At 46.7% G+C, this 14927-nt stretch overlaps 1 protein-coding gene across 40 annotated transcripts in view; it reads right to left on the bottom strand.

Annotated features, from left to right (window-relative positions):
• The window catches only part of LOC106592465 (CLIP-associating protein 2), a 132009-nt gene that overhangs the window by 97097 nt on the left and 19985 nt on the right, over positions 1 to 14927 (bottom strand). For all 40 annotated transcript variants that reach the window (XM_045694965.1, XM_045694968.1, XM_045694964.1 and 37 more), the window contains exons 2-6: positions 12835 to 12913; positions 11118 to 11221; positions 7529 to 7620; positions 3619 to 3694; positions 116 to 213 (exon numbers count right to left, since the gene is read on the bottom strand). In XM_045694965.1, the coding sequence (XP_045550921.1) occupies positions 116 to 213; positions 3619 to 3694; positions 7529 to 7620; positions 11118 to 11221; positions 12835 to 12913 (449 nt within the window). The remainder of the gene's footprint in view (positions 1 to 115; positions 214 to 3618; positions 3695 to 7528; positions 7621 to 11117; positions 11222 to 12834; positions 12914 to 14927) is intronic.

Here is a 14927-nt window from a genome sequence, read left to right as displayed (position 1 = left end):
AGTATTCTCAACATGTTTCTCCACAAAAAAGTGTCAACAATAATGGCGTGATGCCAATACATGGCACAAACACACACACACACACAACCAAACACAACCACACACACACACTCACCGTGCGGCAGGCAGGCCACTCTTTCCCAGGTCGGCTCTGACTCTCTCTCCTATGTGGCGATATACATCCACCAGCGATGCTGTGGCAGCCTCACGGACCTGCACACAGCAATACACAACATCCCATAATATAGGTTATCCCGTATCTACATAACTAATGAAAATATAGATTATGTCATTCATATTATTACAGTTAAGTGATTTAGCAGATCTCTTAAACAGGGGGATAAGCATTAAACATGGTTTAGTATGATTATAATGATCCTTGACTGTAAACACGACCATCATAAAACAAACTACAGGCACACAGGGTGAGTGGCATCAGATAACTCTGACCGGCCTAGCGAGAGTAAGGCGTTACCCTGCCCTTGTGTGTGTGTGTGTGTGTGTGTGTGTGTGTGTGTGTGTGTGTGTGTGTGTGTGTGTGTGATTTCTGAGGTGTATGTACTCTGTGTGATTTACAGTGCCTTCTGAAAGTATTCACACCCCTTGACTTAGTCCACATGTTGTTGTGTTACAGCCTGAATGAAATAGATGTTTCTTTCCCTCACCCATCTACCCACAAAACCCTATAATGACAAAAACAGTGAAAACATGTTCTAAGATACTTTTGCTAATGTATTGAAAATAAAATACAGCATTGTCATTTACACAAGTATTCATACCCCTATACATGTTAGAATCTCCTTAGGCAGCGATTACAGCTGTGAGTCATTCTGGGTAAGTCTAAGAACTTTGCACACCTGGATGGTACAATATTTTCACATTTAAAAATATGTGAAAATTCTTCTCTGTCAAGTTGGTTGTCGATCATTGCTAGACAGCGATTTTCAAGTCTTGACATAGATTTTCAAGCTGATTTAAGTCAAAACTGTGACTCGGCCACTCAGGAACATTGAAAGTCGTCTTAGTAAGCAACTCCAGTGTATATTTAGCGTTGCGTTTGGGGTTATTGTCCTACCGAACGGTGAATTTGTCTCCCAGTGTCTGTTGGAAAGCAAACTGAACCAGGTTTTCCTCTAGGATTTTGCCTGTGATTATAGCTTTTCTTTTTATCTTAAACTCCCAAGTGGTTGCTGACGACAAGCATACCCATAACATGATGCAGCCACCACCATGCTTGACAATATGAAGAGTGGTACTCCGTGACGTGTTGTATTGGATTTGCACCAAACAAAACCCTTTGCGTTCAATATAAAGATCATTTCTTTGTCACATTTTTTGCAGTTTCACTTTAGTGCCTTGTTGCAAACAGGATGCATGTTTTGGAATATTTTGTAGTCTGTACAGGCTTCATTTTCACTCTGTCATTTAGGTTAGTGTTGTGGGGTTCTCAGGGTTCTCTCTCACCCAGCTATTTAACGTGTTTCAGTGGTGAAACCCGGGTTCTCACCCAGCTATTTAACATGTTTCAGTGGTGAAACCCGGGTTCTCACCCAGCTATTTAACGTGTTTCAGTGGTGAAACCCGGGTTCTCACCCAGCTATTTAACATGTTTCAGTGGTGAAACCAGGGTTCTCTCTCACCCAGCTATTTAACATGTTTCAGTGGTGAAACCAGGGTTCTCTCTCACCCAGCTATTTAACATGTTTCAGTGGTGAAACCAGGGTTCTCTCTCACCCAGCTATTTAACGTGTTTCAGTGGTGAAACCAGGGTTCTCTCACCCAGCTATTTAACGTGTTTCAGTGGTGAAACCAGGGTTCTCCCTCACCCAGCTATTTAACATGTTTCAGTGGTGAAACCAGGGTTCTCCCTCACCCAGCTATTTAACATGTTTCAGTGGTGAAACCAGGGTTCTCACCCAGCTATTTAACGTGTTTGTGGTGAAACCAGGGTTCTCTCTCACCCAGCTATTTAACGTGTTTGTGGTGAAACCAGGGTTCTCTCTCACCCAGCTATTTAACGTGTTTCAGTGGTGAAACCAGGGTTCTCTCACCCAGCTATTTAACGTGTTTCGTGGTGAAACCAGGGTTCTCTCTCACCCAGCTATTTAACATGTTTGTGGTGAAACCAGGGTTCTCTCTCACCCAGCTATTTAACGTGTTTCAGTGGTGAAACCAGGGTTCTCTCACCCAGCTATTTAACATGTTTCAGTGGTGAAACCAGGGTTCTCTCTCACCCAGCTATTTAACATGTTTCAGTGGTGAAACCAGGGTTCTCTCTCACCCAGCTATTTAACGTGTTTCAGTGGTGAAACCAGGGTTCTCTCACCCAGCTATTTAACGTGTTTCAGTGGTGAAACCAGGGTTCTCTCACCCAGCTATTTAACATGTTTCAGTGGTGAAACCAGGGTTCTCTCTCACCCAGCTATTTAACATGTTTCAGTGGTGAAACCAGGGTTCTCTCACCCAGCTATTTAACATGTTTCAGTGGTGAAACCAGGGTTCTCTCACCCAGCTATTTAACGTGTTTCAGTGGTGAAACCAGGGTTCTCACCCAGCTATTTAACATGTTTCAGTGGTGAAACCAGGGTTCTCCCTCACCCAGCTATTTAACGTGTTTGTGGTGAAACCAGGGTTCTCTCACCCAGCTATTTAACATGTTTCAGTGGTGAAACCAGGGTTCTCTCACCCAGCTATTTAACATGTTTCAGTGGTGAAACCAGGGTTCTCTCACCCAGCTATTTAACGTGTTTCAGTGGTGAAACCAGGGTTCTCTCACCCAGCTATTTAACATGTTTCAGTGGTGAAACCAGGGTTCTCTCACCCAGCTATTTAACATGTTTCGTGGTGAAACCAGGGTTCTCTCACCCAGCTATTTAACGTGTTTCAGTGGTGAAACCAGGGTTCTCTCTCACCCAGCTATGTAACAGTCTCCCATTGACTGTCTAATAACAGGGTAAAGGATTAGAATGAGTAACTCCAGCACACTGGAATTTCTGTATTGTTGAATACTTCACCATAGAAACGCAATGACTAGAACTTCTATGTGCTCCACAATGTGTTTAATGGAACTCAGACTTATATCAGTTCTATGTTACAGGGTTTTCTCTCCATGTTACATTAAACCTGTTCCTGGAGAGCTACCATCCTGTAGGTTCACTACAACCCTAATGTAGCGTACCTGATTCTAGTAATTAGCTGGTTGATAAGCTGAATCAGGTTAGTTACAACTGAGGTTGGAGTTAAAACCTACAGGAGGGTATCTCTCCAGGAACAGGGTTGGAGTTTAAACCTACAGCAGGGTATCTCTCCAGGAACAGGGTTGGAGTTTAAACCTACAGGAGGGTATCTCTCCAGGAACAGGGTTGGAGTTAAAACCTACAGGAGGGTATCTCTCCAGGAACAGGGTTGGAGTTTAAACCTACAGGAGGGTATCTCTCCAGGAACAGGGTTGGAGTTAAAACCTACAGGAGGGTCTCTCTCCAGGAACAGGGTTGGAGTTAAAACCTACAGGAGGGTCTCTCTCCAGGAACAGGGTTGAAGACCCCTGCTTTGGATGTTTTTAATACAGGCAGGGACAGGGACAGAGTCCGGGGGACAAAAAGGGATTCAGACTCTCACCTGTGGGTTCTGGTCTCCAGTTAGAGTGCAGAGGTGGGGAACGATCTTACTGAGACGCAACGGCTGAGCACCATACCTGAGAGAGGGAAGGAGAGAGGGGGAGAGAGAGGGAAGGAGAGAGAGGGAAGGAGAGAGAGAGGGAAGGAGAGAGAGAGGGAAGGAGAGAGAGGGGGAAGGAGAGAGAGGGAAGGAGAGAGAGGGAAGGAGAGAGAGGGAAGGAGAGAGAGGGAAGGAGAGAGAGGGAAGGAGAGAGAGGGGGAGAGAGGGGGAAGGAGAGAGAGGGAAGGAGAGAGAGGGGGAGAGAGGGGGAGAGAGAGGGGGAGAGAGAGGGGGAGAGAGAGGGGGAAGGAGGGAGAGGGAAGGAGAGAGAGGGAAGGAGGGAGAGGGAAGGAGGGAGAGGGAAGGAGGGAGAGAGGGAAGGAGGGAGAGAGGGAAGGAGAGAGAGGGAAGGAGGGAGAGGGAAGGAGGGAGAGGGAAGGAGGGAGAGAGGGAGAGGGAAGGAGAGAGAGAAGGAGAGAGAGAGGGGGAGGGAAGGAGGGAGAGAAGGAGAGAGAGGGGGAGGGAGATGGTATAAGTTTAGCAGGGTAACCCACCATTCTGCAACATTCACCAGCAGACCATAGAGACACCTTTAGCCTTTTGCTGCATAGCATGTAGCAGCTTAGCACAACAGTGCTGCTATTAGCAAGATGATGCAACAATCAGTGAGGCGATTCCAGCTTTATAGCAGGGATGGGCAACTCCAGTCCCCTGAAGACACAGCTGATTTAGTGTCACACTTCTGCCCCGACTCATCATGATCTACAGTTTACAATGCAGTGAGGTTAATAAAGTCGGCTGTGTTTGCCAGGGTGCAGTGAGGTTAATAAAGTCGGCTGTGTTTGCCAGGGTGCAGTGAGGTTAATAAAGTCGGCTGTGTCTGCCAGGGTGCAGTGAGGTTAATAAAGTCGGCTGTGTCTGCCAGGGTGCAGTGAGGTTAATAAAGTCGGCTGTGTTTGCCAGGGTGCAGTGAGGTTAATAAAGTCGGCTGTGTTTGCCAGGGTGCAGTGAGGTTAATAAAGTCGGCTGTGTCTGCCAGGGTGCAGTGAGGTTAATAAAGTCGGCTGTGTTTGCCAGGGTGCAGTGAGGTTAATAAAGTCGGCTGTGTCTGCCAGGGTGCAGTGAGGTTAATAAAGTCGGCTGTGTTTGCCAGGGTGCAGTGAGGTTAATAAAGTCGGCTGTGTTTGCCAGGGTGCAGTGTGGTTAATAAAGTCGGCTGTGTCTGCCAGGGTGCAGTGAGGTTAATAAAGTCGGCTGTGTTTGCCAGGGTGCAGTGAGGTTAATAAAGTCGGCTGTGTTTGCCAGGGTGCAGTGAGGTTAATAAAGTCGGCTGTGTTTGCCAGGGTGCAGTGAGTTTAATAAAGTCGGCTGTGTTTGCCAGGGTGCAGTGAGTTGAATAAAGTCGGCTGTGTTTGCCAGGGTGCAGTGAGGTTAATAAAGTCGGCTGTGTTTGCCAGGGTGCAGTGAGGTTAATAAAGTCGGCTGTGTTTGCCAGGGTGCAGTGAGGTTAATAAAGTCGGCTGTGTCTGCCAGGGTGCAGTGAGGTTAATAAAGTCGGCTGTGTCTGCCAGGGTGCAGTGAGGTTAATAAAGTCGGCTGTGTTTGCCAGGGTGCAGTGAGGTTAATAAGTCGGCTGTGTTTGCCAGGGTGCAGTGAGGTTAATAAAGTCGGCTGTGTTTGCCAGGGTGCAGTGAGGTTAATAAAGTCGGCTGTGTTTGCCAGGGTGCAGTGAGGTTAATAGTCGGCTGTGTTTGCCAGGGTGCAGTGAGGTTAATAAAGTCGGCTGTGTTTGCCAGGGTGCAGTGAGGTTAATAAAGTCGGCTGTGTTTGCCAGGGTGCAGTGAGTTTAATAAAGTCGGCTGTGTTTGCCAGGGTGCAGTGAGGTTAATAAAGTCGGCTGTGTTTGCCAGGGTGCAGTGAGGTTAATAAAGTCGGCTGTGTTTGCCAGGGTGCAGTGAGGTTAATAGTCGGCTGTGTTTGCCAGGGTGCAGTGAGGTTAATAGTCGGCTGTGTTTGCCAGGGTGCAGTGAGGTTAATAAAGTCGGCTGTGTTTGCCAGGGTGCAGTGAGGTTAATAAAGTCGGCTGTGTTTGCCAGGGTGCAGTGAGGTTAATAAAGTCGGCTGTGTTTGCCAGGGTGCAGTGAGGTTAATAAAGTCGGCTGTGTTTGCCAGGGTGCAGTGAGGTTAATAAAGTCGGCTGTGTTTGCCAGGGTGCAGTGAGGTTAATAAAGTCGGCTGTGTCTGCCAGGGTGCAGTGAGGTTAATAAAGTCGGCTGTGTTTGCCAGGGTGCAGTGAGGTTAATAAAGTCGGCTGTGTTTGCCAGGGTGCAGTGAGGTTAATCAAGTCGGCTGTGTTTGCCAGGGTGCAGTGAGTTGAATAAAGTCGGCTGTGTTTGCCAGGGTGCAGTGAGGTTAATAAAGTCGGCTGTGTCTGCCAGGGTGCAGTGAGGTTAATAAAGTCGGCTGTGTTTGCCAGGGTGCAGTGAGGTTAATAGTCGGCTGTGTTTGCCAGTGATGGGGAAAAGATGACACCACTCAGACCCCTGTGGACTGGAGTTTCCCATCCCTGCTTTAGAGCACCTCGAGCCTCTTTATACTTAAACTTTTTGTAAAAATACCGTCGGCTACACATATCGCTCAGATGTAAACTTGGGTACTTGCTACGTCTCGACTGGTAGCTTACGACACTCGCCCCCCTTGCAGCAGGGCATTGGCAACAGAATTGTCTCGTTGAGCTGATACTCCTACAGTATACATGGTAATAGCAGAGCAATACTTTTGAAACAGCTGAAATGTACAGACACATTTTCCTAATATTTAAAAATACTTGTTTTATTGATTTTACACTTGAAAATTGTAGTAACAGCCTGTTACATTCGGAAATTCTTATTTACAATGACGGCCTAGGAACAGTGGGTTAACTGCCTTGTTCAGGGGCAGAACGACAGATTTTTACCTTGACAGCTCGGGGATTTGATCTTGTAACCTTCCGGGTTACTAGTCCAACACTCTAACCACTAGGCTACCTGCCGCCCCATATGCCACATGGCACATATTGCACTTTTACTTTCTTCTCCAACACTTTGTTTTTGCATTATTTAAACCAAATTGGACATGTTTCATTATTTATTAGAGATTAAACAGATTTTATTGATGCATTATATTAAGTTAAAATAAGTGTTCATTCAGTATTGTTGTAATTGTCATTATTAAAAATATTATTATTAAAAATATATATTTAAAAAATAAAAACAAATCAACATCGGCTTTTTTTGGTCCTCCAATAAAATCGGTCGACCTCTAAAGAGGACGTGTCTTTTTTTGGTCCTCCAATAAAATCGGTCGACCTCTAAAGAGGACGTGTCTTTTTTTGGTCCTCCAATAAAATCGGTCGACCTCTAAAGAGGACGTGTCTTTTTTTGCTGAGTTTATTAGGTCTATGAGTTGGTGAACTAAGTGAAAGGGTGAACATTTACGTCATTTAGCAGACGCTCTTATCCAGAGCGACTTACACACTGCCACCTGGAGTGTGTTGTTTGAACAGGTACAAAGCCAAGGACGGTGATTTACTGCCACCTGGAGTTATGACATCATTGCTCACAGCTATAATTACATTGGCTGATCACACCAGATGACCTGGAAGGAATTACGTGATCCTTCCTTAACCCATAGGAAGTCACAACCGGTTGACAACGTTAAAAATGTGAAAGTAAAAAAAAAAAACTGGCTTTTGGGCACCAGAGTCCTCTATAGAACTCTATGGTGCGTCTGTCCCGGTCCCTCAAAACATGTTCCATGTAAGCAGCAGTCTCACTCTCCGTATGACCTGTGACCTATGGAAGTGATTGATGGTGAAAGAGGAAGTACTCACGTGTTGAGCGTGGCGCAGAGAACCAGACAAACCCCCTCTCTGCTGCGGAAGTTCTTATGTTTAAAACCAGGAAGCAACCTCTCCCACACATACTGCAGATTAAGAGACAGAGAAAGAGAGCGAGAGAGAGATAGAGAGAGAGGGAGAGAGAGGGAGAGATTATTTGGAACCAAGGACTGATCACCCCAATCCACAAAAGTGGAGACAAATTTGACCCCAATAACTACCGTGGGATGTGTGTCAACAGCAACCTTGGGTAAATCCTCTGCATTATCATTAACAACAAACTTGTACATTTCTTCAACGAAAACAATGTACTGAGCAAATGTCAAATTGGTGTTTTACCAAATTACCTTATGAGGGCCTGCTTTACAAATCGATGGAAAGGGGTGTTGGGAGAAGAAACATACGCCATTATAAAATCCATGTACGCAAACAACAAGTGAGTAGTTAAAATTGGCAAAAAAACATTAAAAATCCACAGGGCCGTGGGGTGAGACATGGGATGCAGCTTGAGCACCACCCTCTTGAACATATATATCAATGAATTGGCGACGGTAGAACAGTCTGCAGCACCTGGCCTCACCCTACTAGAATCTGAAGTCAAATGTCTACTGTTTGCTGACGAGCTGGTGCTTCTGTAGCCAACCAAGGAGGGCCTACAGAAGCACCTACATCTTCTGCACAGACCTGGGCCCTGACAGACCTGGGCCCTGACAGACCTGGGCCCTGACAGACCTGGGCCCTGACAGACCTGGGCCCTGACAGACCTGGGCCCTGACAGACCTGGGCCCTGACAGACCTGGGCCCTGACAATGAATATCAGTAAGACCAAAATAACAGTGTTCCAAAAAAGGTCCAGTTGCCAGGACAACAAACACAAATTCCATCTAGACACCGTCGTCCTAGAGCACACAAACAACTATACATACCTCGGCCTAAACATCAGCACCACAGGTAACTTCCACAAAGATGTGAATGATCTGAGAGACAAGGCAAGAAGTGCCTTCTATGCCATCAAAAGGAACATAAAATTCGACATACCAATTAGGATCTGGCTAAAAATCCTTGAATCAGTCATAGAACCCATTGCCTTTTATGGTTGTGAGGTCTGGGGTCCGCTCACCAAACCAAGAATTCACAAAATGGGACAAACACCCAAGTGAGACTGCATGCAGAATACTGCAAAAATATCCTTAGCAGAATTAGGCCGATACCCGCTAATTATCAAAATCTAGAAAAGAGCCGTTAAATTCTACAACCACCTAAAAGGAAGCGATTCCCAAACCTTCCATATCAAAGCCATCACCTACAGAGAGATAAACCTGGAGAAGAGTCCCCTTAGCAAGCTAGTCCTGGGGCTCTGTTCACAAACACAAACAGACCCCACAGAGCCCCAGGACAGCAACACAATTAGACCCAACCAAATCATGAGAAAACAAAAAGATAATTACTTGACACATTGGAAAGAATTAACAAAAAAACATAGCAAACTAGAATGTTATTTGGCCCTAAACAGAGAGTACACAGTGGCAGAATACCTGACCAGTGTGACTGACCCAAACTTAAGGAAATCTTTGTCTATGTACAGACTCAGTGAGCATAGCCTTGCTATTGAGAAAGGCCGCCGTAGGCAGACCTGGCTCTCAAGAGAAGACAGGCTATGTGCACACTGCCCACAAAATGAGGTGGAAACTGAGCTGCACTTCCTAACCTCCTGCCCAATGTATGACCATATTAGAGACACATATTTCCTTCAGATTACACAGATCTACAAAGATTTGAAAAAAAAACACAACTATTTTGATAAACTCCCATATCTACTGGGTGAAATACCACAGTGACTCATCACAGCAGCAATATTTGTGACCTGTTGCCCCAAGAAAAGGTCAACCAGTGAAGAACAAACACCATTGTAAATACAACCCATATTTATGTTTATTTATTTTCCCTTTTGTACTTGAACTATTTGCACATCATTACAACAGTGTATATAGACAATATGACATTTGAAATGTCTTTATTATTTTTGGAACATTTGTGAGTGTAATGTTTACTGTTCATTTTTTATTGTTTGTTTCACTTTTGTTTATTATCTACTTCACTTGCTTTTGGCAATGTTAACATATGTTTATCCATGCCAATAAAGCCCTGAGAGACAGTTCATACTGAAGGAATCTGTGGGAGGGAAACTGCGTGGGGCTCAGCAGATTACTGCTTATAAAGGAGGTTACGGTCTGTGGTGTGTGTGTGTGTGTGTGTGTGTGTGTGTGTGTGTGTGTGTGTGTGTGTGTTTCATTGCACTGTCATTCATTTGCAGTTCAGGTTATGTCCAGAAGAGGGAGCAGCTATCCTGATGCTGTCTGTATTAATCTAGTAAACTGTGGTGAATGATGGATTCCTGATGCTGTCTGTATTAATCTAGTAATCTGTGGTGAATGATGGATTCCCGATGCTGTCTGTATTAATCTAGTAAACTGTGGTGAATGATGGATTCCTGATGCTGTCTGTATTAATTTAGTAATCTGTGGTGAATGATGGATTCCTGATGCTGTCTGTATTAATCTAGTAATCTGTGGTGAATGATGGATTCCTGATGCTGTCTGTATTAATCTAGTAAACTGTGGTGAATGATGGATTCCTGATGCTGTCTGTATTAATCTAGTAAACTGTGGTGAATGATGGATTCCTGATGCTGTCTGTATTAATCTAGTAAACTGTGGTGAATGATGGATTCCTGATGCTGTCTGTATTAATCTAGTAAACTGTGGTGAATGATGGATTCCTGATGCTGTCTGTATTAATCTAGTAATCTGTGGTGAATGATGGATTCCTGATGCTGTCTGTATTAATCTAGTAAACTGTGGTGAATGATGGATTCCTGATGCTGTCTGTATTAATCTAGTAATCTGTGGTGAATGATGGATTCCTGATGCTGTCTGTATTAATCTAGTAAACTGTGGTGAATGATGGATTCCTGATGCTGTCTGTATTAATCTAGTAATCTGTGGTAAATGATGGATTCCTGGTGGAATAGGAGGTAGAGCCTGGGGGTTTGGATGCTCTCTCTCTCTGAGGTGCTGAACTCCCTTACCCAGCAGGCACCGCTGGGGAAATATCCTCACGACATTACAGGCAGTTTGTTGTCATCTGGTTATAACGTAACATAACCAGGCTGTGAGGACGCGACCTCAGCCTGTTCTGTTAGCAGATCTATGAGGAGGAGGAGGGGGAGGAGGAGGAGGAGGAGGGGGAGGGGGAGAGGAGGAGGGGGAGAGGAGGAGGAGGGGGAGAGGAGGAGGAGGAGAGGCAGGCCTCCAGGGCTGAGACTGTATGTAGTAACCCTGCACTACAGGAAGAGACAGGATCTCTCTCAACATGGGTGAGGCAGTGTGTGTGTGTGTGTGTGTGTGTGTATAATGTACGTGCCAATGCTTATGTGTGTGTGTGTATAACGTACGTGCCAATGCGTGTGTGTGTGTGTGTGTGTGTGTGTGTGTGTGTGTGTGTGTGTGTGTGTGTGTGTGTGTGTGTGTGTGTGTGTGTGTGCGTGCGTGCGTGCGTGCGTGCGTGCGTGCGCGTCTCTCACCATAGGCGATGCGGTCACTTCCATACAGCGAAGGATAAGATTTTGACTCTGTTCTCTGACCTGGTCCTTACTGTCCCCCAACCTGTCCACCAGGGCTGGGACGACTGGAGGGGACACACAGTCAAATGGCATATTACAATACTGGACTTCATAATGAAACGTTGGTAGTACAGAGGTGAGACGGTGGGTCTATGTCCCTGTAGAGTCCAGATGTCTGGATGGAAGCAGACTGACTTCAGGTCTTCCTTAGTAGCCACTAGTTTCACTGCTACAGATTTAAATAATCCTCCGATTTGTCCTTGGAACCTCTCACACACACACACACACACACACACACACACACACACACACACACACACACACACACACACCCCGAGGGCGAGGAAGGTTGCAGTAGGATGACATCACCCTGTCACTCCCCAGCTGATGTTTTCGGGGAGGGGGGGGGGGATTGGGTTGTTGCTACCACAACAGCTGGGTTCCTAGGCAACAGGGACAATAGAGGTCCAACACACAGTGACAGGGGGCATTGTAGCAGAGACACACGTCGTCATCAAACACAAACATGTGAATGTGTGAGGTCATTGTGGTATTATTTGCATCCTAGCTCTTCATAAACAGCTGTTTCACTTCCTCACAATACTGGACACACCCCCTCGCAGAACAAGATGGCCTCAGAGATCATCAACAACAGATGGGAGAGAAGAACAGTCACACACACACACACACACACACACACACACACACACACACACACCACACTGAGGAGAGAGTTAATTATGTGCAGATTAAGAATGACACTCATTAATCACTATGATCTCATCTCCTCCCCCTCTGTGTCGACAGAGAAACGAGTGGAGAGGAGGAGTGGAGAGGAGGAGTGGAGAGGAGTGGAGAGGAGGAGTGGAGAGGAGGAGTGGAGAGGAGAGGAGAAGTAGAGAGGAGGAGTGGAGGAGTGGAGAGGAGAGGGACGAGTGGAGGAGTGGAGAGGAGGAGTAGAGAGGAGGAGTGGAGAGGAGTGGAGGAGCGGAGCAGAGAAGAGGAGTGGAGAGGAGGAGTAGAGAGGAGGAGGAGTGGAGAGGCGGAGGAGTGGAGAGGCGGAGGAGTGGAGAGGCGGAGGAGTGGAGAGGAGTAGGAGAGGAGGAGTGGAGAGGAGGAGTGGAGAGGAGGAGGAGGAGAGGAGTAGAGAGGAGGAGTGGAGAGGAGGAGAGGAGTGGAGAGGAGGAGTAGAGAGGAGGAGTAGAGAGGAGGAGTAGAGAGGAGGAGTGGAGAGGAGGAGGAGGAGAGGAGGAGTGGAGAGGAGGAGTGGAGAGGAGGAGTGGAGAGGAGGAGTGGAGAGGAGGAGTGGAGAGGAGGAGAGGAGAGGAGAGGAGGAGAGGAGGGTTTTCAGACAGTTGGGATCAGGCGATGTCAGACTGTTTGTTCCCCTTTGGAATCTGACAGAAGGTCTCATCCTAGAGCTGCACTGCAGGGCGGTGTGTGTGTGTGTGTGTGTGTGTGTGTGTGTGTGTGTGTGTGTGTGTGTGTGTGTGTGTGTGTGTGTGTGTGTGTGTGTGTGTGTGTGTGTTAAACAAGTACAACACACACCAAAAGGCAGACAGGAGCAGCCAATGAGGGCAGTAGGGGGATGTGGTTAAGGGGTTAGATGGGATACAGTTAGCCAGACTATTTGCAGCCTGATTACAGAAGAGGATGAGAGACAGAAACAGCAGCTCACCTGTTCCCAGGTATCCTCTAAAGTGTTCCCCCAGGCGATCGACGAACGCCCCGGTAATGTCTATCCCCAACAACGCCACCTATAGAGCAGAGAGAAGAGAAAGACTTAGTACTGCATCACTCACACACACAGACAGTAGTAAGGTTATAGAGTTCTGTGAGGCTTAGTTTTCCTGCGTGTGTGTGAGAGAGATCGGGATCTGATCTCATACGGAGAGAGTTTTATGTCTGGAATGCTTGTGTTGGCAGACCATGACGGAAGCAGAACATTCCAAAGAAGTAAAAATGGTTCTCTGTCCCAGACAGCTGTTCTTCCTATTTTAGAGAGAGAGAGAGTGAGAGCGAGAGAGCGAGAGAGCGAGAGAGCGCGAGAGAGAGCGAGAGAGAGAGAGAGGAGCCAGGTAACCAGAGAGCGAGAGAGCGAGAGAGCGAGAGAGAGCGAGAGGGGAGCCAGGTAACCAGAGAGCGAGAGAGCGAGAGAGAGCGAGAGAGAGCGAGAGAGAGCGAGAGAGAGCGAGAGAGAGCGAGAGAGAGCGAGAGAGAGCGAGAGCAGACAGAGAGAGAGAGAGAGAGCAGAGAGAGAGAGAGAGAGAGAGGGAGCCAGGTAACGAGAGAGAGAGAGAGAGAGAGAGAGAGAGAGAGAGAGGGAGCAGTCCAGAGAGAGAGAGAGAGAGAGAGAGAGAGAGAGAGAGAGGGGAGCCAGGTAACCAGACAGAGAGAGAGAGAGAGAGAGAGAGAGAGAGAGAGAGAGGAGCCAGGTAACCAGACAGAGAGAGAGAGAGAGAGAGAGAGAGAGAGAGAGGAGGGAGCCAGGTAACCAGAGAGAGAGAGAGAGAGAGAGAGAGAGAGAGAGAGAGGAGCCAGGTAACCAGACAGAGAGAGAGAGAGAGAGAGAGAGAGAGGAGCCAGGTAACCAGACAGAGAGAGAGAGAGAGAGAGAGAGGGGAGCCAGGTAACCAGAGAGAGAGAGAGAGAGAGAGAGAGAGAGAGCGAGAGAGAGCGAGAGAGAGAGAGAGAGCCAGGTAACCAGACAGAGAGAGAGAGAGAGAGAGAGAGGGGAGCCAGGTAACCAGACAGAGAGAGAGAGAGAGAGAGAGAGAGAGACAGAGAGACAGAGAGACAGAGAGACAGAGAGACAGAGAGACAGAGACGAGGGGAGCAAATGGTAACCACAAACAGAGAGGCCGACAGCAGCACCTAGATCTATTGCACAGATCCTGACAGACCTGGGCCCTGACAGACCTGGGCCCTGACAGACCTGGGCCCTGATAGTAAATCTTAATAAGAACAAAATAACAGTGTTTCAAAAAAGGTCCAGTTGCCAGGACAACAAACACAAATTCCATCTAGACACCGTCGTCCTAGAGCACACAAACAACTATACATACCTCGGCCTAAACATCAGCACCACAGGTAACTTCCACAAAGATGTGAACGAGCTGAGAGACAAGGCAAGAAGTGCCTTCTATGCCATCAAAAGGAACATAAAATTCGACATACCAATTAGGATCTGGCTAAAAATCCTTGAATCAGTTATAGAACCCATTGCCCTTTATGGTTGTGAGGTCTGGGGTCCGCTCACCAACCAAGAAGTCACAAAATAGGACAAACACCAAATTGAGACTCTGCATGCTGAATTCTGCAAAAATATCCTCCGTGTACAACGTAGAACACCAAATAATGAAGAGCAGAATTAGGCCGATACCCACTAATTATCAAAATCCAGAAAAGTGCCGTTAAATTCTACAACCACCTAAAAGGAAGTGATTCCCACACCTTCCATAACAAAGCCATCACCTACAGAGAGATAAACCTGGAGAAGAGCCCCCTTAGCAAGCTGGTCCTGGGGCTCTGTTCACAAACACAAACAGACCCCACAGAGCCCCAGGACAGCACCACAATTAGGCTCAACCAGATCATGAGAAAACAAAAAGATAAATTCTTTCCAATGTGTCAAGTAATTACAAAAATAACAGAGCAAAGTAGAATGCTATTTGGCCCTAAACTGTACAAAGTGGCAGAATACCTGACCACTGTGACTGACCCAAATTGAAGGAAAGCTTTGACTATGTACAGACTCAGTGATCATAGCCT

This window comes from Salmo salar, chromosome ssa14, assembly GCF_905237065.1.
Source record: "Salmo salar chromosome ssa14, Ssal_v3.1, whole genome shotgun sequence".
Lineage (NCBI taxonomy): Eukaryota > Metazoa > Chordata > Actinopteri > Salmoniformes > Salmonidae > Salmo > Salmo salar.
This window is presented reverse-complemented; position numbering and strand designations above follow the sequence as displayed.